The following is a 25,828-nucleotide window of genomic DNA, read 5'->3' on the forward strand; positions in this document are numbered from 1 at the left end:
CTGTGTCCTACTGGCATGTGACCTCGAAGGAGTCCTTGAACCTTTGTGAAATCCTGTTGTGTTATTCCGGATACATGCACAAAACATATGAAGTAAAGGTTTAAGTCCGTGAAGACTGGAGTGAGTGGCTTTTCAGTCAGTTGCTTACTTACAGGGTTAGCCAAATGAATGGTTAAAATAGTTTTGAAACAGCGTGAGGGAATAATAACAAAGATAGAGAGCACGTACTGAAATTTCTTTTGAGGGGAGATTACGCAAAGCTGCAGGCAAGAAGGTGGGGGGTGAACCCAGCAAGTTTTGTTTTTTTGGTTTTTTTTTAGATTTTATTTGTTATTTGTTTGGCAGAGAGACAGGCACAAGTAGGCAGAGTGGCAGGCGGAGGGAGAGGGAGAAGCAGGCTCCCTGCTGAGCAGGGAGTCAGATGCAGGACTCAATCCCAGGACCCTGGGATCATGACCTGAGCTGAAGAGGACTGAGCCACCCAGTGATTCGCCCCAGCGAGTTTTGAATAATCTGGTTTCTGAATATCTCTTATCTATAAAACAAAGAGAACCAGATACGGTATTATACATAACTGGTGTAGAAATATCTAATTCTATTTTTTCCTCAATAAAACAATGGATGACATGGGGAAAACATAATCATAATGAGATGATGGAAGAGCCTTTTCTTAAAAAAAAAAAAAAAAGATTTATTTATTTATTTATTAGAGAAATCACAAGTAGGCAGAGAGGCAGGCAGAGAGAGACAGGGAAGCAGGCTCCCCACTGAGCAGAGAGCCAGATGTGGGCCTCCAGGACCCTGAGATCATGACCTGAGCAGAAGGCAGAGGCTTAACCCACTGAGTCACCCAGGTGCCCACTACTTTTTTACCCTTTAAGACAGATGGAAGGACTCAGATGATCTAAAGGCGGCAGTCCTGATTTAGGTGACTTTCTCAGTGCTGAGTGGGCTCCCACTCAGTACCTGTTGGTTCATTATTCTCCAAAGGTCTTTCATTTCATCTCTTCTCTGAAACACACATGTTGCCAGTAAACACAAGTGTGACTGTAATGGTTACCCATGGTGTTCCAGATACTGCTTGTGGTTTGATTTTCACCAGTCACTGTTTGAAAGGTATTCTTATTGCAGCACAGGCCATCTATGGTCATGCGGTGGGGAGATTGCGGGAATCCTTCCCCTGCTTTCATACAACAGTGAGATCAAAGTATTTTCACTTTCACTTTTACGCCTTTAGATTGATCTTCAGATTACAATCCATCGATTTGGTGATGCAAGTTTATATTACTAAGACTCCGTAACAATAAATTGAAAGGCTGCCTCTGTGAAAGCGGAATTCTAATTTCTTCAAGCATTCTAATTATTAGCTATCTTATAGTTTAACTTCTATAACTCTTCTCCTCCTCCTCCTCCTCCTCCTTTTTAGTGACTTTCTGTTACCACTGAGAGGGAAATGGAGTGCTCCATTTCTGCATCCAGCCTAGCCTGTGGCAGACAAATGAAGGTTCCTTAGCAAGCCAACAGAATGCAAATCCTGTGTTGACGGATCACAGATCACATAAAGTGACAAAGAAACATCATTCTAGAATTTTAAAAAAAAAATTTCTTTTCCAATTTTTAACCTTTTTTCTTTGATCCAATATGACAAAAGACTTTGTTTTGATTAATGACAAAGAGACCCCTGTGATTATCCTAGATCAAGATTTAGATCTTAGAATGTTAGCGTTCTTTCCCCGTTTGGTTTGGTTTTTAAATAACGGGGACAGCCAAGTGTCCTGGAGGATCCGAGTAGTCTATTTTAATAGAGGACTCAGGACCTTAACAAGCGTCAGGTGATCTCTCAGGTTCTGTTCCAACTCAGTGATTATTTTCACTAAAATAAGCTTATTTCCTATGCGTCAAAACGTTTTTTGAAATTTGGAAGGAAAACAATATGCAAAGGATGTCTAATTTTACAAGATGTTGCTCCAAGATGTGTTTTGCAGGATTCCTTTCCTGACTTTGCTTGGTCAGGCTTTTTCATGAACTCGTAGCATTTTGTTCTGCATTACATCATACACTTACTCTATCTTTTCAAGTTACCTGTCCCCAGTGCCAGGTAGACTCATTACTCATACAAATCTAGGTTATATTTTTCTAGGAAAATTAATTACTTTATACTGGCTACATATGGTTAGCTTGTCAGCAGGAAAGCTTCAACATATTTTGGGTCAGTATAATATAAGCATTTAAGCAGAGTTTTTTCACTTTGGGCATAAAGTAGTACATTAATATAGGTTAAAAGTAATATGCTTAGTAATACTGATATTTTCCTGATACTACTGATTGTATACTGATATGTGAATACTTCGCATATTTACTGCAAAGTAACAAAGTGTCATGAATGAGGATACAAGTTGAAAACATGGCATGGGCACATCATATACCTTTTGAACGACCATACTATGTGTATTTAGGTGATTATTCCTCTCTCTTACTATTCTAAAGGATCTATTAAACGTAATAGAACATTATACAGAATTGGCCCAATACAATATGAATGCCATTTGCAATGTTTAAGGATAAAAATGTAGGGAATTTAGCCCATTTGGGAACATTTAAGAACCATGAAGCAACTTGATGAGAAGTAATCACTGCTGAACTCTACTTCGTGAGCTGGACCTAGAAGTCCAAACAGAAGGGTTCATACCCATTCACAATCTGTATTCTAATAGGGCTTCATTTTATCTTTCTAACATTTTATATTTATTTTATGGAGCCATTATTAGTTTTTGCCTTTTTTTTTTTTAGTCTTATTTGAGCTTACAGTCTTCTTACTTTCTTGTTGGAAGAAAAAAATTTTCCTCTAGACAGGCAAACTTGAGATATTTTTTCGAGCTCTTTGTAGAGAGGAGTCATTAACTACATTAGTCGAACTCTTAGGATCTTGGCTGTATACACTTAAATGTTTAATCTGTCAGGTGGCTGGGGAGAACACTCAATGTGACTTAGCTCTTTATATTATTTACTAAGAAACTTTTCAGTCACTGATTTGGTCCATCAGATAATGTTCTCTCAGAGCTATGAACAGAGAGAAAACCCCTAATGCCCAGTTGTGGTTAGGCAGGGCTGCTGGGCTGTACTGTTAAACAACTAACCAGGGTCGGGAATAGCCTTTTGAATCTAATAAATTCAGGCCTTTGTCTGGTCTACTCAATTTTAAATAAGTCATTATATTATGAGCAGATAGTCTTGTGCCTCTGGAACAGAAATCCTATAAGCTTTGTGTGGCATTGTCCTTTACTTTTTTCTTTAGGGTTGTGACTGACAGAATTCTTCCTTATTTTAACCCTCCGGTGTTCTGTCACTCCCCCCCCCCCCACCTTGCCTCTCACTGCTTTTGATATTTATAATAGTTGTTGAAATTCAATAGTTTTACTGTTAATGCCTCATCAAGGTGTTTTAAGTCTAAATCCCTAGTATATTTGCCCAAGGAATGCATAGCTTAAATGCCTTTTGTCTCCAGCCTTCAGTTAAATGGCTCTTCTCCCCACTTGTGATAGAACACTGGTGGGAAGCTCAGGCAAGAACTTGCTGACCCTCTAGCCTTTTTGTTCTTTTTGTACTCTTCAACTCCCCACATTCACAAGGGAACCCCGAGTCCTGAACAGGGTTCACGTGGTGTGGGATGGATCTGTGGCTCCGCGAGGCTTCTGTCTCTGGCTACGCCCATGTTCCCTAACACGGACCCTGCTCATTTAGTGTGTGCCAGGAGTCATTCTACTTAGCTGTGTTTCTCAGGAAAGTCAATTTAGTACAAATTGGGACCTATTTACTTTCCCTCCATCTAACACATACTGTTAGTCAGCAGGGCTTCTGAGGACAGCGGTTGCTATTTGAAGAAAACAAACCCACTTTGGATCTTTCTGAATGCTTTAAACATGACCCCACATTTTCAATATCGAACAAAAATTAATGGTAGACTTGCTTTGTCATTTGTTGCCCGTGTACCCTGTTACCGTTTGAAAATTCGGTTTCTGTTAAGAAATTATATGCACTCGATTACTTGACCATTGTCATCGAATTAAAGCTTTCTTTCCACTGGGCATCTAAATTGCGAATTTTTCTTCTCTGAGAAATGACTCTTGATTGCTCACAAAACACAAGCAGGGCTCCTCTCTCTCCCTGCTATCAGTTTGAAGGGACATATTGCTTCCTCGGCACTGTCATACCAATAAATCATCCCAGATTACTCGCCGTCATACAGGACTAAAGTATACCATGCATTTTAAAGGAAATCTGCTATTTTCTTTTCCATCAGATGAGCAATGTGAAGAGACTGCGGCCACGGCTCAGTGCTATTCTCTTTAAGCTGCAGTTTGAAGAGCAGGTGAACAACATCAAACCTGACATCATGGCTGTCAGTACTGCCTGCGAGGAGATAAAGCAGAGCAGAAGCTTCAGCAAGTTGCTGGAACTTGTGTTGCTGATGGGAAACTACATGAACGCTGGCTCCCGGAATGCTCAAACCTTCGGATTTAACCTTAGCTCTCTCTGTAAAGTGAGTTTGTTTTTTTGAAAACACATATTTGCCTGAACACTTCTTCTGAAATGTCAGCCCTGATTACATTGTTTAAATATTTTTAGTTTGAAGTGCCCGTTATCAGGAATTTGAACGAAACCATGAACCCAAACCCAGAGTGAACTGAGCTAATTTACTTAACCTTGGAGCTAAATCCAAATATTAATTTTCTCTGATCTGCAAATTCAGTGGAAGGATTTTGTTTAATAACAGAATTATGTTGTAAACCCAGGCTTTCCCAAACTAATGAAATGGAACATCAAAATACTACAAAATCTAATATTCAATTCAGGGAGCTGCAAATGATGGTATAGACATTTTGGGAATTGCTTAGGGTTGCCACTACATTTTTTTACCGTTAGGATTTAAATATTTCATTGTTTTTGTTTTTGTTTTGGCAAGCTGACTAAAGGCAGAAAAGAATGAGACTGCTTTATATAAGTGGAAAATCATTAGGAATAAACATGCCTCAGGAGTCATTGATGATTTTGAAATGTTTCTATCTAAATATAATTTTAAAGGATGTGAAAATCAAGGAAGTTTAGAGATTTGGTTTTTTTTTTTTTTTTTTTTTCCTCCTGGGTTCTTCTACAGGTTAAATGTTCTTATGGCAAATATATTCACTGTTTTATGTAACAGGAGCTCTTTCCTCAGAAGCAGGCTATAGTAATAGCACTTTATTGATCTGCTTATAACAAATTCTTCTCTGTTACACATCACAAGAAAAGCTTTCTTTTGTTCTTGACCTGCTAACATCTATACTACCTGATTAAGGAATTTGATGACTGGTTTTCCCCACTGTCCAGAAGTTCACTTCATGCAACTACACCTGTATGAAAGACTTACATTAGTATGCATCTGTTTCCTAACTTAAATCCGAAGAGGATTTCCGCTTTTACGAAATGGTGATTGCTTCTCTACTTTACACTATTTGGCATATGGAGGGTTTCATGGGAACGCTCCACTTTTGGGTAGCTGGGGAGACCTGTGTTGATATTTATTGCCACTTAGGGAAGGTGAGATGTAAATCCAGTTTTAGCTTTGGTTTCCTTGAATAGTTGATCTCTCAGTGCTTTCATGACTTTCCTTATACAGTTTTCCTGACCTATGCCTCCTGTTGGCATAACAGCTTGTGAGCTAGCTTCACTCCATCTCCACCTTTTTATTTTCCTCTCATTTTCTGAGCCTGATATATTCCGTTAAGATCCCTGGCATGGTGGCTGCAATTCATAACCCATGTATTAAAGACTTTGAACATGTATGGAGGGCTTTCTTATTCCTGTGCCAAACGCTTGACCTCATCGTCTCATTGAATGGATATAATTATTTATGTGGCATACATGGAACGCCTGTTTTTCACGTGTAAATCATTATGATTAAAATTTTTAATAGAGCTGTATCTAAAAAGTTATGGCAACAGAGTTGAGAGAGAGGCTAGCTCGGTTAAGGGAGGACAGCTAACCATTCAGAGAGGAATGGGAAGGATCTGGAAGTATGAGTGGATGTTCCTGAGAAGGAAAGGCATTCTAGCCGGTAGCCATCAGTTGGCATGAAGGGTCATATCATGGCATATGTGAGTTCACCAAGGGATCAGAAGCTTAGGTGGGAGAAGCATAGGGAAAATGGAAATGAAGTAGTATATTGGTCTAGATTAAAAATCATCTCCAGTGGCACACCTGATGGTAAAGATTAATGGAGACATGTTCTTTAATTCATATGATATTCTCAGAGATGTCCCGTAGCAACCTAATTCTAATAGCAGTATGGAAGAAAGTTGAGCTGCTCTGTCCAGTCCTGGTACCATGAGCCATGTGGGGCTGTTGACATATAAATTAATTAAAATTTAAATAACATTAGGGTATACCTCAGTCATCCTTGTCACGTTTCAGGTGAATAAGTGTCCATATGTGTTGGCAGTGTAAATAGAGCACATTTCCATCACGGTAGAATATTCTCCTGGACCACACTGGCCTAGAGGGTTATAGTTGGGAGAGACTCGGTGACTGGCTGACATTTAGCAAGTGACTGAGGAACTAAAACTGAAAAGATAGATGGGGGGGATGATGGGAGCTGCCTTCATTATTTAACAAGTATTTTGAAACCATGTGTGTCTGTTATTAAACAGTGACTGTATGTCGAGACAGTGGAATTACAAGCTTTGATAGTGACAAAAGGGTTTGGGGTAGGATGGGAGATGGGGCGAAGGGGAGTGACACAGTCCAGGAGCATCTAGGGAACTGTGAGAATATGGTGATAATGAACTTGGAGGTGGAAGGGCGAGGAGGCAAGCACAACTGCCAGATTCAGGCTTTTCCTGAGCAGGGAAGCAAAGGAAGACGAGATGAAGAGCACAAGGTCATGGAGACATTTACACCAGCACATCAACTGGAGTTTCTTTCTTTCTTTTTTTTTTTTTTAAGATTTTATTTATTTGACAGATGGAGATCACAAATAGGCAGAGAAGCAGGCAGAGAGAGAGGGAGGAAGCAGTCTCCCTTCTGAGCAGAGAGCCTGATGCAGGATTCGATCCCAGGACCCTGGGCTCATGACCTGAGCTGAAGGCAGAGGCTTTAACCCACTGAGTCACTCAGGCACCCTGGAGTTTGTTTCTCAGTGTTAAGAGTCTACTCGTTTTGAGAGCTTGCATCTCAGAACTCCAGCCGACTTAAAAAAGTTGACCATATGCCCTCCCTCATACTTTCCTTGCGAAGTAGCTATTGACAAGAGATGAGGTCTGATTGTTGAGGTAGAGTAGCCCAATACAGTGCCTGGTGCATAGTAAATATCTGAGTGAATGACAATGTGATAGACAAAATGGACACAAATTTGTCCCTCTTAGTTATGTAGTTGAAAGTAGACATCCGCTCATACTGCTATACAGTGGCTGATGCATAGTAATTTACAAGTGCAATGAATGTTGCTATTATTTTACTATAGTTAATCTGTCGCCAGATAAGAGCCTGCTGTATTTTCAGGCAATGATACTAGATACTTTGATCATCCGTATTAGAAGCCTTCTATTGTGCAAGAAACAAAATAAATACCACAACTTTATATTTTTTATTAGCCTACATGTCAAGTTGAAAGCATATATTGAACAAGATGATATCTCATCATGTTTGTTATCAGAAGCAGCAGCTTGATCTCTGACTATTGTGATTGAATTTTCACACTGAGTATAAAGCATTTGGTTTGATGATAAGTCCCCATAAAAGGAATTCCATATTTATTTGACAGTAGAAAGACAGGGTAATGTTTTAATCTGTTAAAACATGCTGGGTAATTATATGACATCTAGTATTCTATATTCAGAAACTTTAGTTTTAAATACCCTTTATAAATTTAGCTCTAGAATGAAAAGTGTAGCAAATTCATATTAGGGTGTTAACTTTACATAGTTTAGAAATAATTACATGAATAGTGAAATCTATATACATTATAGTTGAGTTTGGGGGGCTATAGTACATCTTTGCATACATTTATAATCGAGAAAACTAAATACAATAACTGAGTTCAGAGGGTAAGTTTTGTGAGCTTTTTTAAATCCTAAATATTTGATGCGGCCTATGATAAATAAACATAAAAGTAAAATACGAGATATAAGAGAAACACAAGTGAGAATCTGTTAAGATATAGGTGTTCAGGTTTGAGACTCCGTGAAATGCAAACATGGTCATGAAACTTCACATGAGCTAAAGGTGAGTTTTCTCTTATTAACCAAACGTGAACTTCACAAGAAAATTTGCATGTGTATTGTTATAAAAGAAAAATACGATATTGAGCCGTGGTCTTTAAAACAGGAAACGAAAGAATCAGTTACATTAGGTTCTTTCTTTTGGAATTATCTCTCGTCCCCTCCCCTTTCCTTTCCTACATGTTTGGATCAGAGCCTCTTAGGGCCTGACACTCCAAGAGAACCCTCATGGTAAGGTACAAATGTACTTTTCAGTTGCATAATGCTATTCCTAGTTGAAGTAAAATGGTAGAAGTACCTTGCTTTCTGATGGCTTGGCTATTTAAAAGGATAAACCTTAGAATATATAAAAGAATGGATGGACTTCTTTTCATCCATAAAGTCCTCCGAAGATTTTCTAGACTTTAGATAAGAATTAGATAATATGCAATTAGAAATTATATTCTTTTTTCTGTACCTGCTATTGATTAAATGGAAACCCATATCCTTAGAAATTCAGTCAGTAAATGGTAGGTGATCGCCTGACCAAAGTGCCCACCTAGAAAAAATGTGTGTGTGCTTTGTGTTGAAGTTAATTTTCTGTTGTTAGGGCAAAGATCCTCCCCCCCCCCCACCCCTTCTTCAGGTAGATTGGTATTCTAGCAAAAGAGTGAGTTGACCCAGTCATCAACGTTTAACACCATACTAAGGTATATGAGAGGGTTTTAACTTATATATTTAAAAAGCAGATGTTATCAGTCTATACACAATAGGTATAACATGTGTTTAATATTTCCTAATGTCTAATGATAGGTAATTTCAGAGTAACAAATTATGCTCATCAACACAACTGAATGATGTAGCCATAAAATGTAGCTCTTTGTTCTGACTAATTAAATAAACTATATCAGGATATAGATATAAATTTTGAAAGAGTTTATAAATTGTAATGACTTTTGTCAGTGTTTATGCTGGGTTTTTTTGAAATTATTGATTCCATTATAAATGTATCAGTATTAATAACTTTGTAAGAAACTTTTCTATTTGGTGGTAGAACACACAGTGAGTTCATCTCAAAGATGAAGTCATCAAAGGATACATAGTAATGAGAGTGTGGAGGGGTTAGAAGTTAGGCATTAAAAGGGCAGGCAACAGGGGACAAGATTTGTTTTTGTCTCCTCTCTTGATTTTGATTTTTTTGTCCATTTAAAAGATTTTTTTTTTTTTTCGGTCTGTTCATTGAAGTGCATGAAATTTTTATCTCATCTCCTATATATTCCTTTTACAAGCACAGGCTAACCAAAAGTAGAATAAAGCTGCCCAGAGCTGTGATAAAGAAGATTTTTATATTTATTCTTTCTTTTTTAAAGATTTATTAATTTATTGTAGACAGAGAGGGCTCGATGATGGGGATGGGGAGGAGAAGCAGAGAGAGAGAGGATCCTGAAGCAGTCTCCCTGCTGAGCACAGAGCCCAAATGGGGCTCTATCCCAGGACCCTGAGATCATGACTTGAGCTGAAATCAGGAGCCAACTGTTTTACTGACTGAGAGAAGATTTTTAAAGGAAAACAAAAACAAAAACAAAAACAAAAACTGTTTAATTTCCTTTTTGCTTAGTGCGCCCACCAGCTCCAGTGGGTGATTCTTGAAATTATGAACACCTCTTTTTAGAGTATCTTGATTCTCAACCTGGAGTACTCCTTAAGAAATACTGATGTGTCAGCTCCACATTGGATCAATTACTTCAGCATGTATGGATAGGGATCTTGATAAGTGGCTTTTTAAAGGTCCCCCAGGTAATTTTAATGTACAAACTGAACTGAGAATCACTTTGTCTTCTGCCCTACTTCTTTATCCCAGCTTGGAAAATCCCTGATGGGTGGTATGGAACCAGAGAACAAACATACAAAAACAAAACTTAACCAACACAAGAAAAAAAAAAAAAAAAAAGAAAAGAAAGAAAGAAACAGCTCCTTGTCTTCACTTAAGGATGAGTGGTGAAAATATTTCCAAAAACTACTGCTTTTTTTTCATGCCAAGCTGAACATTACTCTGAAAGTGAAGAAAAGGAGTGATGGAGTGTGGCTCTCAGGCACATAGCAGAACTGAAATAAGTTGATGGTCGGCGTCCTGAGTTATTTTGCAGGGCTCTGTCTTGTACAGGTAGAGTTTCAGTCATTATTAAAAGCATGAGACAAGTACCTCTGCCTGTCAACTGTTAACAGCTGTACGGTAATACTGTGAAGGTTTTGTGAAATTTCACTTCTCCTATATGGCCTTTTCTTCACTGTATGAAGTTATTTTGAAGAAAGACCTCTGCCAAACGAATCCATTGTTCCATCTGCATTGTGTTTTAGAAGGATTTTAGAAAGATTTTTATTCTTTATCGGATTGGTAAAATCACACCAGTGAATTTTGGCACCCTTTGAAAGTAAAGCAATTTTTGGCTAAAGACTTGCAGATAACAACTGCCATTCTTACTTTACATCCAGCCAATTAAGTCACTGAAATACTGACTTCCAAAGCAATGTGATACTATTTAGGATTCTTAAGCCCTTTGATTCATTCATTAACATAATCTATAGCATTTTCTAAGAAATATTTGGTTGGTTTTGCTAAGTAATAAATTTTATTCACATTACCTTTGTTTTCTTTTAATTGCTATTAAGCATTGTAACTTGAAATTATTCTTTCATTAGAATTAGAGTGGCTTTGCTTGTGAATAGCAAATACACTGTGCTATCATTTTACCATTCTCACAAAAAGCATAGCTAATCTATCAAACTCCCTTTGCCCCTAACACAGAGACTCAGCATTGTCCTTAATACTGTACTTCTAGACAGCTACTATCAGTTAGAGGTAGCACCCAAGATGAATCTTAGAAAGCATCCCTTTTTAGTCCAGTCTCCTCTTTTTATATATTTTAACAATGAAAAATAAAAAATTGAATAAGATCCTCTATTCCTCGAGGAACTTATTGTTTACCTCTTCTTTGTCAAGGATCTGCATTGCTCTTGTGTTTTGGGAATAGATGCAAAATGTGCAACACTCTTATCTCTATAGTTATAGTTAAACAGTGGCATTTGTGAACATTTGATTTTAGGTGGCAAAGGTGGGGGAGTTTAATGATAAAATAGGTGTACCAAAGGCAAAGACATTACAAGAAAGGAAAATTATTGGCCCATATCTCTCATAAACAGATAGATGCAGAAATTCTCAGCAAAATTTTATAAGCCAAAACCAACAATGTATAAAAAAAATTACATACCACAACCAAGTGAGATTTATTAAGGTGCAGGAGACTGAATAAATATTTGAAAATCACTTAATGGAATCCATTACATCCACAGGCTAAATAAGAAAAATAATTTGATCATATTAATATATATGTTGAAAAGGCATTTGAGAAAATCCAACATCCATTCATGCAAAAACTCAACAAACTAGAAATATAGAAGGAGACTTCCTCAAGTTGATAAGGAATATATACAAAAACTACAGCTAGCATCATTCTTAATGGTAAGAAACTAAATGTTTTCCCTCTTCAGTTGGGAAAAAGGAAAAGCTGTTCCTGCTCACCATTCTTATTCAACATGATGTTGGAAGTCCTAGCTAATGCAGTAAGATAAGAAAACGAAATAAAAGGTATTTAGATTGAGAAGGAATAAATAAAAGTGTCTTTGTTTATAGGTGAAATGATTGCCTACATAGAAAATTGCCCCGAATTGACCAAAAAGGGGGGAAAAAAAAACAGTTCCTGAAACTAATAAGTGATTATAGCAAAATTTCAAGATATGAGATTGACACAAAAAAAGTTAAACACTTTCCAAACACCAGCAATGAACAATTGGAATTTGAAAGTAAAATTAATATCATTTATGTTAGTGCAAAAAAGAGTAATACTAGAATATGAACAAAATCTTATGAGAAAAACTAGAATTTTGATGAAAGAAATCAAAAAAGATCTAATAAAGAAATAGGTATTCCATGTGAATGGAAAAGAATACTCAATATTGTTAAGATGTTTCTTCCTAATTTGATCTAGAGATTCAATGTAATCCTAATCGAAATCCCAGTGAATTATTTTGTGAGTATTGAAACCTGACTCTAATGGTCCTATGGATATGTAAAAGACCCAGAATAGCCAACACACCACTGAAGAATAACAGAGTTGGAGGACTGAACTACTGGGCTTGAACACTTATAAAGCTGCAGTATTCAGAACATTGTTGTATTGGTTAAAAAAAGTAGATCAATGGAACAGAATAGATAGCGCAGAAATAACTCCACATAAATACAATGAAATCTTTAGCAAAGAAGCAAAGATAATTCAGTTAAGAATAATCTTTTGAAGAAGAGGTGCTGGAACCAGTACACATAAACATGAAAAAAAAATGTGTATCTACATACAGACTTCCAGCCTTTCATAAAATTTAACTAAAAATGGACAGAGGCCTAAATGTAAAATGCAAACTACGGAACTTTTAGAAGAGAAGAGAAAATCTAGGTGGCCTCAGGTTTGGCAGTGACTTTTTTTATTATTTTATTTTTTTATTTTAAGATTTTATTATTTATTTATTTGACAGAGAGAGAGAGAGATCACAAGTAAGCAGAAAGGCAGGCAGAGAAAGAGAGAGGAGGAAGCAGGCTCTCCACTGAGCAGAGAGCCCAATGCGGGGCTCAATCCCGGGACTCTGAGATCACGACCTGAGCCGAAGGCAGAGGCTTTAACCCACTGAGACACCCAGGCACCCCTGGCAGTGACTTTTTAGATAGGATATCAAACACATAATCCTTGAAAGAAAAATGTCACTAAGTTGGATTTCATTAAAATTAAAAACTTCTGCTCTGCAAAAAACACTGTTAAGACAGAAGATACACCACAGACTGGGAGGAAATCTTTGCAAAATATCATCTAATAAAGGACTTGTATGCAAAATATACAAATAACTCTTGAAACTCAACAACAAGAAAACAAAGGGTCAAAAGACCTGACCAGACACATCCCTGAAGAAGATTTACAAATGACAAATAAATATATGAACAGATAATCAACATCATATGCCAATAGAGAATTATAAGCTGAAACAGTGACGTAACACCACACACATATTAGAATGGCTAAAACTTGAAACACTGGCCAAGACCAAATCCTGGCCAAGATGTAGTACAATAGGAACTCTCATACATTACTGAAGGGAATCAAAATAGTACATCTACGTTTGAAGACTGGCATGTACCAAGCATCTACGTTTGAAGACTGGCAGGTACCAAGTTAAACATAGATTTTTTTTTTTTTTTTTAAGATATTTTACAGAACACGAGCAGAAGGGGCAGATGGAAAGGGAGAGAGACGTTCAAACAGACCCCACCCAAGCACAGAGCCTGATGCAGGGCTCAGTCTCATGATCATGTAATCTCAACCTGAGCTGAAATCAAGACTCAGATGCTTAACCAACTTTGCCTGCCAGGTGCTCCATACTAAACATATATTTAACATAGGATTCAGTGATCACACTCTTACTTACTCAAAGGAGTTAAAAACCTGCACAGAAATGTTTATAGCAGCTTTATTTGTAATTGCTGAACTTTGGGAACAACCAAGATGTCCTTTAGTAGGTGAATGAATAGGCTGTGATGCCTGCATACAACACATTATTATTCAGTAATAAAAATAAATGCTCTCCCAAGCCAAGAAAAGACTCGGAGGAACCTTAAATGCTTATTAAGTGAAAGAAGTCCATACGAGAAGACTACGTACTGGATGATTTCTACTATATGTATCTTTTTAAAGACAGAAAATTATAAAGATTGTAAAAAGATTCATGGTTGCCAGCGTTGTTTTGGGGAGGGAAGAAGAAAGAGATGAAAAGTGGAGCACAGTGAATTTGAGGGAGGGATGTGTGTGAAACTATTCTGTATGACAGGGTAGTGGTAGATATATACTATGTATGCTTCAAAATCCATACAACTGTAGAAGGCAGAGTTGATGATGATGCATCAATATCATCAAATCAGTTGTGTACCACACCTAATGTAAAATGTTACTAATAAGGGAACTGGTGTGGAGGAGAGGGTATATGACAACCCTGTTATTTTCTGCTCATTTTATTCTGTAAAGCTGAAACTGCTTTAAAAAAAGTAAAACGTGGTGTTTAAAAAATAAAAAGTAAACCATTTAATTTAAAATTAACGTATTTGTTTCATTTATATTAACTAAACAGTGAGCTGTTTTAAATGTCTCATGGAATAAGGGGACTGTATAAACAAACAGAACATCGAACGATATAGCAGAGCTAACATTTACACTGCATTGCAAAAATGTTTTTAACACTGCAGTTTCTCTGCTTACTAAAATCTAAGAGAAATAAGTTTAAAACATAATTCAGGGAAGGTTGGGGGGATATGGAAGAAATCAGCTTATAATGATAGGAATCCACATTATATAAAGCATTTTCTTGCTTAATAATGTTTCAGCTTTCATCATTTTGAATGAATATTACATAATATAGATTATTTTTATATATGAATATCACAAAGTATTTGTCGAGTAACTTTTTTTTACCTAATATCAATTGATCTCCATCTATCTTGAAAATCATTGTGAAAATTTTATTATCAGTATTAATAGTTATGGCAGTGATATAGATGATGCTAAGCATCTTATTTTATTTAAATTATGATTTTTATTTCCATTGTAGAGAGAACCAATCTTTTTAAAAAATTTAATCAGGATGCTGATTATTTTCTTAATGTGGTTACATATATCAAAAACATTATTCATTGTATAATTGTGGTTTTCACTTGTGAGTTTTTACTGGCATGTTGACCTTTTGTCTGAGAAAATATATATTCTCTAACAGTATGTGTTAACACATCTATTTTATATGAATTACCTTTAACTTAAATTTAGAGATACTATTTTGTACATACAAATCACTTTATTCTGCATAGGATTTAAGATGGAGTATCATGTTAGTACATATACTTGTTCAGGTCTGTTAAAGGTTAAACAGCTGTCTTTTCATCTAACCATATTCGTATAATATTGTCAGCACTAATCTACTAGCAGTGTTGAAAGACTCGCTGTTTGAGTGATAAGATTCAGGTGGCATTTTATTAAATTTATAGATAAAACAGTAGAAAGAATGTCATGCTCTCAGAACTAGAGATGACCTCAGGGTAGAAGGTGTCAGTTTTAAGAGGCTTTCCAGGCTAGAAGTAGCAGGTTATAGGACTTCGGTATTTTAAATTGCATTGATGTTCTTTTGTTGTCTTACTACCATTTTTGTCCACTGTGGTTTTGAGAAATTTGTTTCTTTGACACATAATAAACTCAAGATTTTTGTAGAGGAACTGTACTTTGAGGTGGTTATGAACTTTGGATTCACACAGATATGTCCTCAAACCTTGGCTCTACCAGATAGTAGCTATATGATGTGGAGTATGCTGCATGATCTCTCAGATCTTTTTTATCCTCTTTAGTTATGGGTATACTAGTTCCTCATAAAGATATTATGTGTTTTAAGCACTAAATACATCTTTTTTTGGCTATCCCTGGTGTCAGGATAAGTGCCATAGAAGAGCTGTGGCTATAATAATGTCATCGTATTGGGCGCCTGGGTGTCTCAGTGGGTTAAAGCCTCTGCCTTCTGCTCAGGTCATGATCTCGGGGTCCTGGGATCGAGTGCCGCATCGGAGGTCTCTGCTCAGCAGGGAGCCTGTTTCCTCCTCTCTCTCTCTCTCTGCCTGCCTCTCTGCCTACTTGTGATCTCTCTCTGTCAAATAAATAAATAAAATCTTTAAAAAAAAATAATGTCATGGTATTAGTGATAGTGCTGTTAATAGTGACGATTGTTAATATTTATAATTTAAAATTAATTTGATTATTAATATTGATCATTATCAATATCAGTGGTATTAATGACATTTTCAAGTTAGGGTCTTCTAGAATGTTCAGTGGACACCTACAGATTCTCATAATTTTGTCATGTTATTATGTTCAGCACTGTCTGCCATGGCTAGAGTGTCTGTGCTGGTTTCAATACATACTTAGATAATAGAAACTCAATAATGGGAGCAGAGTGGCCAATTTCGCAATGTTCTTATGATTTAAGTGTCATTAGAGTAAGGGGCCTTTGGATTCTGAGGATCACCCAAAGTTTACTCAGTTTTTATTTTAGGAATTTTCCTTGTGATTAAAACAATGGGATATTCTTTAGATGTGATCCAAATTTGTGCTGAATAGCTTAAAAATATTTCAAAATATTGCATTGTAACTACAAAGGAATTCTACTCCAGAGTGACAACTAGGCCGTGATTTATTACAGGATCTTCTTTTAACATTATTTTGTCTGGAATGAACAGAGCAGTTGAAGAAACTCCATCCATCTTTTTGTTTATTTGACATCCATGCTGCATTAAATGTACCTCAAAGAAACAATATACAAATAAGAAATTCTCCTTAACAGCCATGATTACTCATCAACAAGATACATCTCTTGGCAATAAAACAAATGGAAGCCTGTCAAGCAATGTCTGTTAAAATTTAAATAAAGCATATTTTTTAAAACTAAACGAATTTTTAAAGCAAGTATTTTAGCTTCGTTTTCTTTCCAAGAGTTAGTGTTACAAAGTATACTGAGGTGAACTGTTCTCTTCAACAAAATTAGACCCATCCCCCAAGCTTTCCTTACTCTTCTAGCTCAGTTGCTGATTACGTATGAGTAATTAGAGGAAATAGAATGCGCCTTTTTTTGTACATATTTATCAAAAACTGGGAAAAAATTGAACATGTAGATTAAGACATTGATAAATATTCCATTGTGTATTCACCTTTTAGAAGGTGACCTTTTCTCATTCTTTCTTATAAAGAGACTTGTTGGGAGCAGGGAAGGGAGGAATAGAGTAATTGGGGCAGGAAGAATACCTTTGTGTACTTTTTCCTGAGAATGTTAGGACCTGAATGAAGATTCTCCACCCTGGAATTTAAAGCCACATAGCAGTTTGTGAATGAGACACTATGTTATCAACAATTGGTTGCCATCTTTGTTTCTTATCTGAACTTCTTATTTATTACATTTACATTCAATTTTACTTATTTGGAAATTTGATTTTTCTTTTGTCTTACAGTTAAATACAGATTCTGAAAGGATGGGAGAATTTTGATTCCATTTACTATTCAGTAGATAAACTTTTTCAATATTAGACTGTTGCCAATTCTCAGCTTGCTAACCAGGCGATGTTTTCAGTAACAGAGCCAATCCAGCACCCTCCTCCATGAATTACTGTCTAGCTTTCTGATGGTCTCTGAATAACTTGAATCTTTGTTTGACTTGTATACTTAACATTGACTAAATCGATAGATGCAATAAACTATATTATATTTCAGAATTCATAATTCTGAATTCTTATTGCTCATGAATAAAGATCAAGATTGATCCAGTTGCTTGTTAGATCATAGGGATTTCTTGATCTATTAATCCTAGCAGTTGCTGGCTATTTAGTTGCATCATATATGGTACTGGAAAGCCCTTTCCAGGCTTTACAAATTATAGAGGTTGATGGGGCTTGGGCTAATCAACATTCCATACGAGCTGCACATCTAGTTTCACAGGAGAGGAGCATGGTGAAGAAGGGATGTAATTAGTGGCACTTGGGAGCTGAGTGTCCATAGAAGGGATGCTATTCCCTGGGCAGTTACTGCTGTCATGGGGGTAGGGGGGATAGAAGAGTTCACTATTAGGGTGCTTTAAAAAATAAAAAAATAAAACCAAAGGACAGCTTTTATGGTACGTCTGGGTTATATAAGAGAAAATGACTACATTTATGAAAGTTTGCTAGTTTTACTCGCCTTATCCATTAAAGATGATAATGTGAAGGAAATTATGGATTGAAAAGGTAGCTTAATCAGATTAGCGTTCTCAACATGTGTGAAAACAAAGATTCTTTTTTTTTTTTTTAAGATTTTTATTTATTTCCTTGATAGAGATCACAAGTAGGCAGAGAGGCAGGCATGGGGCGGGGTGGGGGGGGCGGGGAAGCAGGCTCCCCGCTGAGCAGAGAGCCCAATGCGGGGCTCGATCCCAGGACGCTGAGATCATGACCTGAGCAGAAGGCAGAGACTTAACCCACTGAACCACCCAGGTGCCCCACAGACAAAGATTCTAACTGCACTTAGCATGCAAAAAATAACTTGTGAACTAGGATTACAAATAGATCATATACTTGTGTATAAATATATATCTCCTTTCATCCTGTGTACCTTTTGGGTTCGTTTGATCAACTTTTGAACTTTGGGGGCTAAAGGCTCCTCAGTCTGGAGGGCCTAGGTCATCATACTCCTCTGAGTTCTAGCCAGGTATGCTCAACAGTTTCCCTAGGGAATAGAAAATTGGTTCTTGGAAGCAAAAGTATCTTGCTACTTTTTAATATGCAAAGCATAGATATACATACAGTACAGGAAAAGATACACAGGATACCTATGATTTTAAAATTTCACAGGTACACATGATTGGGGGGAAAAACCTAAAAATACTCTTTAGCCAGCAATAATGAAAGAGAAAGATTGAGAAACATTTTTCTACGCCTGTATCAATCTACATCCTTTGTGGGTATTTTTACTTGGATGTTACTTAAAAGCTTCAAATTCGTTCAAAACTGAAACTGATCTCTTTGCCCACCGCACTCCACCCAAATCTGTTCCTCTGTCTTTCCATTTACTTCAATTAATGGCACCACCTGGGTCTCCATGGCCCCTCTGTCCCATTATCTCCATCCCCATGGCACTGCCCTGACTCAGGGCCTTGTCTTTCCCTGCCTGGATTGTTGTTACCGGTTTTTAAGTTACTTTCCCTGCTGCTGTTCTTTCCCTTGGTTTTTTGTCTTTTATCCACACTGTGCTAGAGGGAGCTTTTTCTAAACCGTAGGTCTCATCATCTCTTACCCAGTTTAAAAACTCCCAATTCTTAGGGATCAAAAGCCTGTTTTCTGGTCTTTTCCAATGTTCCCAGCTTTGTATCTTTCTACTCTCTCTATTGTCCTCCTCAATACACTTATTTTTCTGAGTCACTCAGACTCCTCAAATGTGTCTTCTTCGTCCTCAAGTGTGGCATTTTTCAAATATTGCTCCATCTGCTCGTGGTACGGCCCTTTTGAATTTTCTTTTTCCCTTCCCTAATCCATACAACTTCCTGTCTACCAGGGTTCTAGATGTCCTGTCCTCTGAGGTGTACTTTTTGATTATTTCTATTATACTGTTTGTCACAACAGGGTAAATGTACGTGTGTGTGTGTGCGTGCACACGTGCGTGTGTGTGTTTTCTCCCCTACTAAACAGCTTCTTGAGGAACAGCTCTGTACCTTGTTTGTTGTTGTATCTCTGACTCCTATAGCCTCTAGTAGGCATGTCATAAATATGTACCAATTTTTTTTTTAAATTTAAAAAAGGAACAAATGTCTGGGATTGTTTTAAGTACTATTATTATATAGACTTACAGATTATTCTGTTCTCCTAAGTGTTTATCATGTATTTTTTCCCATAAAATGTTGCATAATAGATTGGATTAAGCTTATACTTTCTTTTCAAAAAATGTTAATGACTTCAAACAACAATCCATAGATAGCTTTTCAAGTACTTAAACATTTGCAATTCAGAAATAGAATTGACTAATTTTACAATTCATTTACTTCTTACCTACAAAATACAGTATTAACATTAGGTAAGTAGACAGATTACCAAAATATTTTTGACTGTTTTTTCTCCCTTTTGTCCTATCTAGCTAAAAGACACAAAATCAGCAGATCAGAAAACAACACTACTTCATTTTCTGGTGGAAGTATGTGAAGAAAAGTACCCTGATATCCTGAATTTTGTGGATGATTTGGAACATTTAGACAAAGCCAGTAAAGGTTTGTGCTTTCACATAAAACATTTCACAGCTCTGGGTCTTTAGTTAGTTCGTCAAGACAGAAAGTAACGCCTTTTGTTTGAACATACTTGCTACTTTGCCTCTGTATTTTAAATATGTTTTTAAAATATAAAAGATAGGTAGTTGTATAGTTTAAACCTTATGACTACCTGCCAGCCCCTCCTTCTGCTGCTCAGCTGCCTCCTCTGTAACCATGGTAATGCTTACTTGAGTCAGGATCCTTCACTTGGGGAGGATCATTGTGTCTGGGCTAAGCCCCAGTAATCAATGTGCCTAGTTAGCCTAAGTTAAATCTGTGTCCACCCACACTGAAGGTAGAGACTGCATCCTTTGTCCTAGTAGGGACCAAACAGCTAGAAATTCCCTTCAGTCCTTTCTAATGCCCAGCTATCTCATCTGCTTCTGTCCCTACTGGATTTAGATCAGGTTGCAAAGGGTTAGGATAGGACAGGAACTGTTATTAATAGTCATAGTATGATTTAAATGCAATTTTTGATGACTTGAAGATTCCAGTTTTTATTTATATATCCTATTCTGTGGTAAAAATTTTACTTGCTCCAACCACCAATTTATGCATACACATTTCTATGAATATATGCGCACCGACGTACATACTTCTTGGGAGACAACTCATTTGAAATGGTGGGATAGCTGTATTGTCAGTGTGTTGAAAACTGGTCATTAGAAATGGCAGACTATTTTTGTGTTGTTTGTTGTTTATTGTCTTCCTAAAATTAGAACTTTTCAACTTAAGAATAATTCACCACAATCCCCCATTTTAGTGACTACTCCTTAAAAAAAATTACTTTTGTCATTTTCTACTCCTTGTGTTTCTTCCATAAAATGGGGATCGTAACACTCCATCTGCAGAGTGGCCATGTGATTGGATGAGATGTTCTTTGACAGTTTTTCCTGAGATGTATGTTTCTTTGAAGTATGTAACTCACACAGCCAATATATTGAGGTGGCAAGGAGGGTAGGGGAGAGTTAGAAATACTTAGTCTGGATTTTTAAGACCAAAAATAAGCTTTTTACTTTGCTTTTTGCTCCTGAATGCTAATGTTGTAATCATGTTGGAATGATTTACTTTGCCCTTGTGTTACCTAAGAATGTCCTTGACATAAGAAGATAATGACCGTGTGTGTGTACATGTATATGGGTGTAAGTGTTTTAATGGAATTTAGGAAGGGAAAATAAAGTTTTTTTTTATACTAAACAATGAGATAGGGCAAAAGTGCACAGAGGAAAAAGAACATTAAAATAACTCAGTAATACTCAAAATAGCTTTTGAGTGATTGATTCATTAATTCAGGGAAGGTAATGCCTCTAAAATGAGATTTCTGAAATTTGGGGATAAAATTTAAGTATATGGGCCAAAAGAGAATTGAAAGTGGGGAAATTGAAAGTGATGCATGGTAAGCATGATAAGTAAAAGAATAATAGATGAAAAAGTTATACATAAAGTCTTGAAACACAGAGAAAGCTTTTTTTCTAGAGAAAAGATAGCTGAGTAGAGTAATAGTTTATATCAACATTATGTCTTTGGGAAGAATTAAATCCATGCAAGCATTTTATGTTAATAACAGTTTGCATTCCTGACCATGTCACCATCTTTTTCTCCTGTTTCTAAAGCTGAACGGTGAGCTGGAACTTACTTCTCTTTCAGATGTACGTGTTAGTATAGAATTTATTTTCCAGCAGTGGTGCTCTAAATTAAGTTTTTAAAATATCATTTATCTATTTTGACTCACTTAATTGTACTTAAAATTCTGTATAAATATTTTATTATTTTGCTTTTGAAAACTAACTTTGATAAGGGCTTGTAGAGCTGTAGCTTGATAATTAGATACTTATGTTTGTTTTCTTTTTTAATGTCTCTACTGGGGCATTCTAGGGCTTCGAGATTTTTCATTTCCATCTGTTATAATGGAGGCATGCATATGTGTATAGGTCAGCAGATAGCATGAATGTGTTACACCGGGAGCAGCCAACTAGATATTTGAAATGGAAAAGCCATCACTGAGATAGATAGATATAGATGATGTAGATTTTTTTTTTACATAGTGTAGGTGATTGTAGAGCATAATTTCTTCGTGTGATAATATTACCCTATTAATGAATGAGATTTTAGAGGAATGAATGTAATAGTTTTGGATGAAGTAAGCCTATGTTTGCTTTGGAAAATTTCAGTGCTTTTCTATTATATATCATCATTTAAAAGTTTCCATATTTGAAGTCTCCTCAGTGAGCTATCACATGAATTAAAAAGTACCTTTGTTTTTGAGACATAACAAAATCCTGGCCATTAAGTCCTCGTGGATCAGCAGGGGGATCTTTCATTGCAACTAATGAGCTTACCCGTATGACAATTTTCAAAAATCTACTTCATTAGGGCTGCTTCTTTTCTAAGAGATAATGGCTTACAGCTTTTCTGTTGTATTTCAATGAAAATATTTTGGGTCATTATTGTATTTCTATATACCATTGCAATATTTCTTTTTTTTTTTCTTTTTCCTGGTCTTTGAAGGGTGAATACATTGTTCTCTTGTCTAAACAGCTGAAGTTAATGGACCCCAATCTGTGAAGGTTTTATTGATTATTTCACAATAACCAGCTTCATGATTAACCTTGAATGGTATTTTATTAATGAATAGAAAATACGACAAAACTCGGAGAATTTGGGGAGTTAATTGAGGCAAGTTTACAGTGTCACCTTGTTCAACCCTGTCTGTTTCAGGGTTATTGTATCTCTGCCATATATTTCTCTTCTTCCCTAGAGAGTCTAAATTCTAGGAATGCTGTGCAAGTCCAGTCTAGAACTCACTTCTTCATTTGATAATCAGGTGTTGTGTGATTACTTGGTGTCAGAAACTGTGCCCTTGTCTTGGTAGTAACAACAGGTGAGCTCACTGGCATCTAGCTCCTGTCCTAACTGGCTCCTTTTACATTCTCCGGGTCCTTTATTCTTCCTCCTCTTCAATGAAGCCTCTAACTATTGCCTGTGTTATTAGTCTAATACTGAGCCCTTCTTTTTCTTTCTTGCCATAAATCCTGAGGTGATCTCTTCAGCTTCCAAGGGTTTACATACCATCATTTCATTAATGACTTACAGATCTCTACCCCTGTCATCCCTCCTAAGCTCCATGCTTGCATATCCAACAGCATTCTTGCCATCTTTAGCCACACCCACACGCATAGATCACAATAGGCCCATAAAATGTGCTTTTCTTTTCCTACAGCCATTACCTCTCCTCCCTAAACTTTATTTACTTGAGAAAATCCTTCCTAGCACCCTTTCTTTGGTATCCCTGTTTTCATTCACCTTGTCTCTTTACAGCTTTCATTCACATCAGCTGCGAGCTGTGTGGTAGATTCTAAGTTAAATCTACGGGAAGCTGTGGTCTAGAATGTTGCCTCATACCCTCCCTCATAGAGCAGCTTAAGAGTAAATGTCATTTTTCCCTCTGGGGCTTTTTTTTCTTGGTTGTTCTGGGAAGCGCCACCTAAGTTTCAGTGGGCTCTAGTCTTTCTTCAAGGATAAATTCATAGGCTTTCCAGAAAATCTTAAACCACTGTCTAAGAACTCAGAGTCTAGATTAGAGAGTATTCCTGGAATTACTGTAGATGGAATTAGCTTCTAGAGAATGGGCCGCCTTTGGTGTATTGTCAGAGTGGATTTAATGATTCCCCATTTCTAATGTTTTTTCACTTTTTTCCATTTCCACATGTTTAGCTTTTGGGAGCATTCTTTGATATCTTACATTTGATATTTGTCCTCTCCCTTTTATTGACATCTCTGCTTTTAAGACTGTTTGTTTGCTTTTGGCTAGTAACTCCTTGGTCTGACCCAAATATTTGTCTACTCAAATACATCTCCAATTCCAGTGCCACATGACTTATCAACATTTTATGATAAATGGCTTACTAAATACCAAATGTTTATCTTTTATTCACCTACTGTGAGCACTTAGAACACTTCATTTCCAGGTGGCTGCCACCTGGAAATGTATAGTGTTTAAAATTTCAAATTCATGTGCTCTAACAAGCAGAAAGCATTTTCAAAGGCTCCCATTAACCTTCTTATACTCTACACTTCTAAAAATGCCAATTAAAATTTATTAGTTTGATGTATATATTTTGAATATTCAGGATTAGTTGTTAATTCAATTGCATTTTAGACATTAAGTGTGCACTTTAAGTACATAAAAATATTCATTGTGTGACAGACTTAATAACATAAATAACATTATGTTAGGTCATAGGTTGGGGCCTCTTAATTTTGTGAGATAAATCATTCATCTGGCATTTCAAATTAACTGTAGGATATTAGAGTTTTATGAAAATACTCATTTGTGTGCATTTCTGCCAATATAGTGAAATAATTCGAAAGCTCATGGTGGGGGAGCATTTAAAATAAAATAATTGAGAGATGACAACCAAATAAGGTATTGCTTTAACTGAATTATCAATAAAGGGCACAAAAATGTATTCTGGTAGGAGCTGAATTCTGTCCGCCTGTGCCTAAGCCCTTCATATTTGGAAGCCTTAATCTTTAGTATCTCAGATTGTGATTGAATGCGAAAATAGGTGTTTAAAGAGGTGATTATGTAAAACGAGTCTCTTAGGGTAGGCCCTAATCCAGTGTGAATTGTATCCTTATAAGAGGAGGAAATTTGGATAGATGGACACCAGGGGTTCACATGCATGCAGACCGACCGTGTGAGGAGACAGCAAGAAGGTAGCTGTCTATAAGCTAAGGCCATCTTCTTGCTTCAGAAGAAACCAAATATACTGACACCTTGATCTTAGACTCCAACACTGTGAGGAATGAAGTTTCTGTTGTTTAAGCTACCCAGCCCTTGGCATTTGGGATGCATCTCTAGCACATTAATAGAATAACTTAAGGCACTTTTCCTGCTTAGAGCTTTTCGGCTGTAGAATAGTGTATACAGAATGTTGTTTTATTTGATCAGATCACTTAAAGAAACAGTCATAGCCCTGCTGTGTTAGGTGTTCACTAGTAAGCAGTTTCGGAACATCAAAGGTTCTTGTTCAGGGCGCCTGGGTGGCTCAGTGGGTTAAGCCACTGCCTTCGGCTCAGGTCATAATCTCGGGGTCCTGGGATCGAGTCCCGCGTCGGGCTCTCTGCTCAGCAGGGAGCCTGCTTCCCTATCTCTCTCTCTCTCTGGCTGCCTCTCTGTCTACTTGTGATTTCTCTCTGTCAAATTAATAAATAAAATCTTTAAAAAAAAAAAAAAGAAAAAAAAAAGAAAGAAAAAAGGTTCTTGTTCAAACCATGAATTACCACATGAGTTTATAAAATTACAATTATGCTTCAATTCCTTTTTTGAACAGACGCAACATAAATTCGCACATTATAAGGAAATATTGAGGCAATCTAAATAAATATATTCATGAATATTCACATTTAATTTCAGAGTTAGATCTATGATATCTCCTAGATTTTATATTAGAATGCATTTGTTTACACAGGTATATTAAGTTTTTGTTCTTTTTTTTTTTAACTCATCCCTATATATATATATATATTTCTTTACCACCTACCTCTGTTTTGCTACTTTAATAGTTGTAATTTTATTATAAGCAAGTAGCCAGTAAAGGCTAGTAATACTCTGAATTATCCGTTGACTCTTTTCCAAAAGG

At 36.6% G+C, this 25,828-nt stretch overlaps 1 protein-coding gene across 6 annotated transcripts in view; it reads left to right on the forward strand.

Moving 5' to 3' along the window:
• Positions 1-25,828, forward strand: part of DIAPH3 (diaphanous related formin 3) — a 499,636-nt gene that overhangs the window by 266,307 nt on the left and 207,501 nt on the right. For all 6 annotated transcript variants that reach the window (XM_013047223.2, XM_013047224.2, XM_004775321.3 and 3 more), the window contains 2 exons: positions 4,301-4,540; positions 20,015-20,144. In XM_013047223.2, coding sequence (XP_012902677.2) covers positions 4,301-4,540; positions 20,015-20,144 — 370 coding nt within the window. The remainder of the gene's footprint in view (positions 1-4,300; positions 4,541-20,014; positions 20,145-25,828) is intronic.

Source organism: Mustela putorius, unplaced genomic scaffold (assembly GCF_011764305.1).
Source record: "Mustela putorius furo isolate JIRA1106 unplaced genomic scaffold, ASM1176430v1.1 tig00000179_pilon_pilon_pilon, whole genome shotgun sequence".
NCBI lineage: Eukaryota > Metazoa > Chordata > Mammalia > Carnivora > Mustelidae > Mustela > Mustela putorius.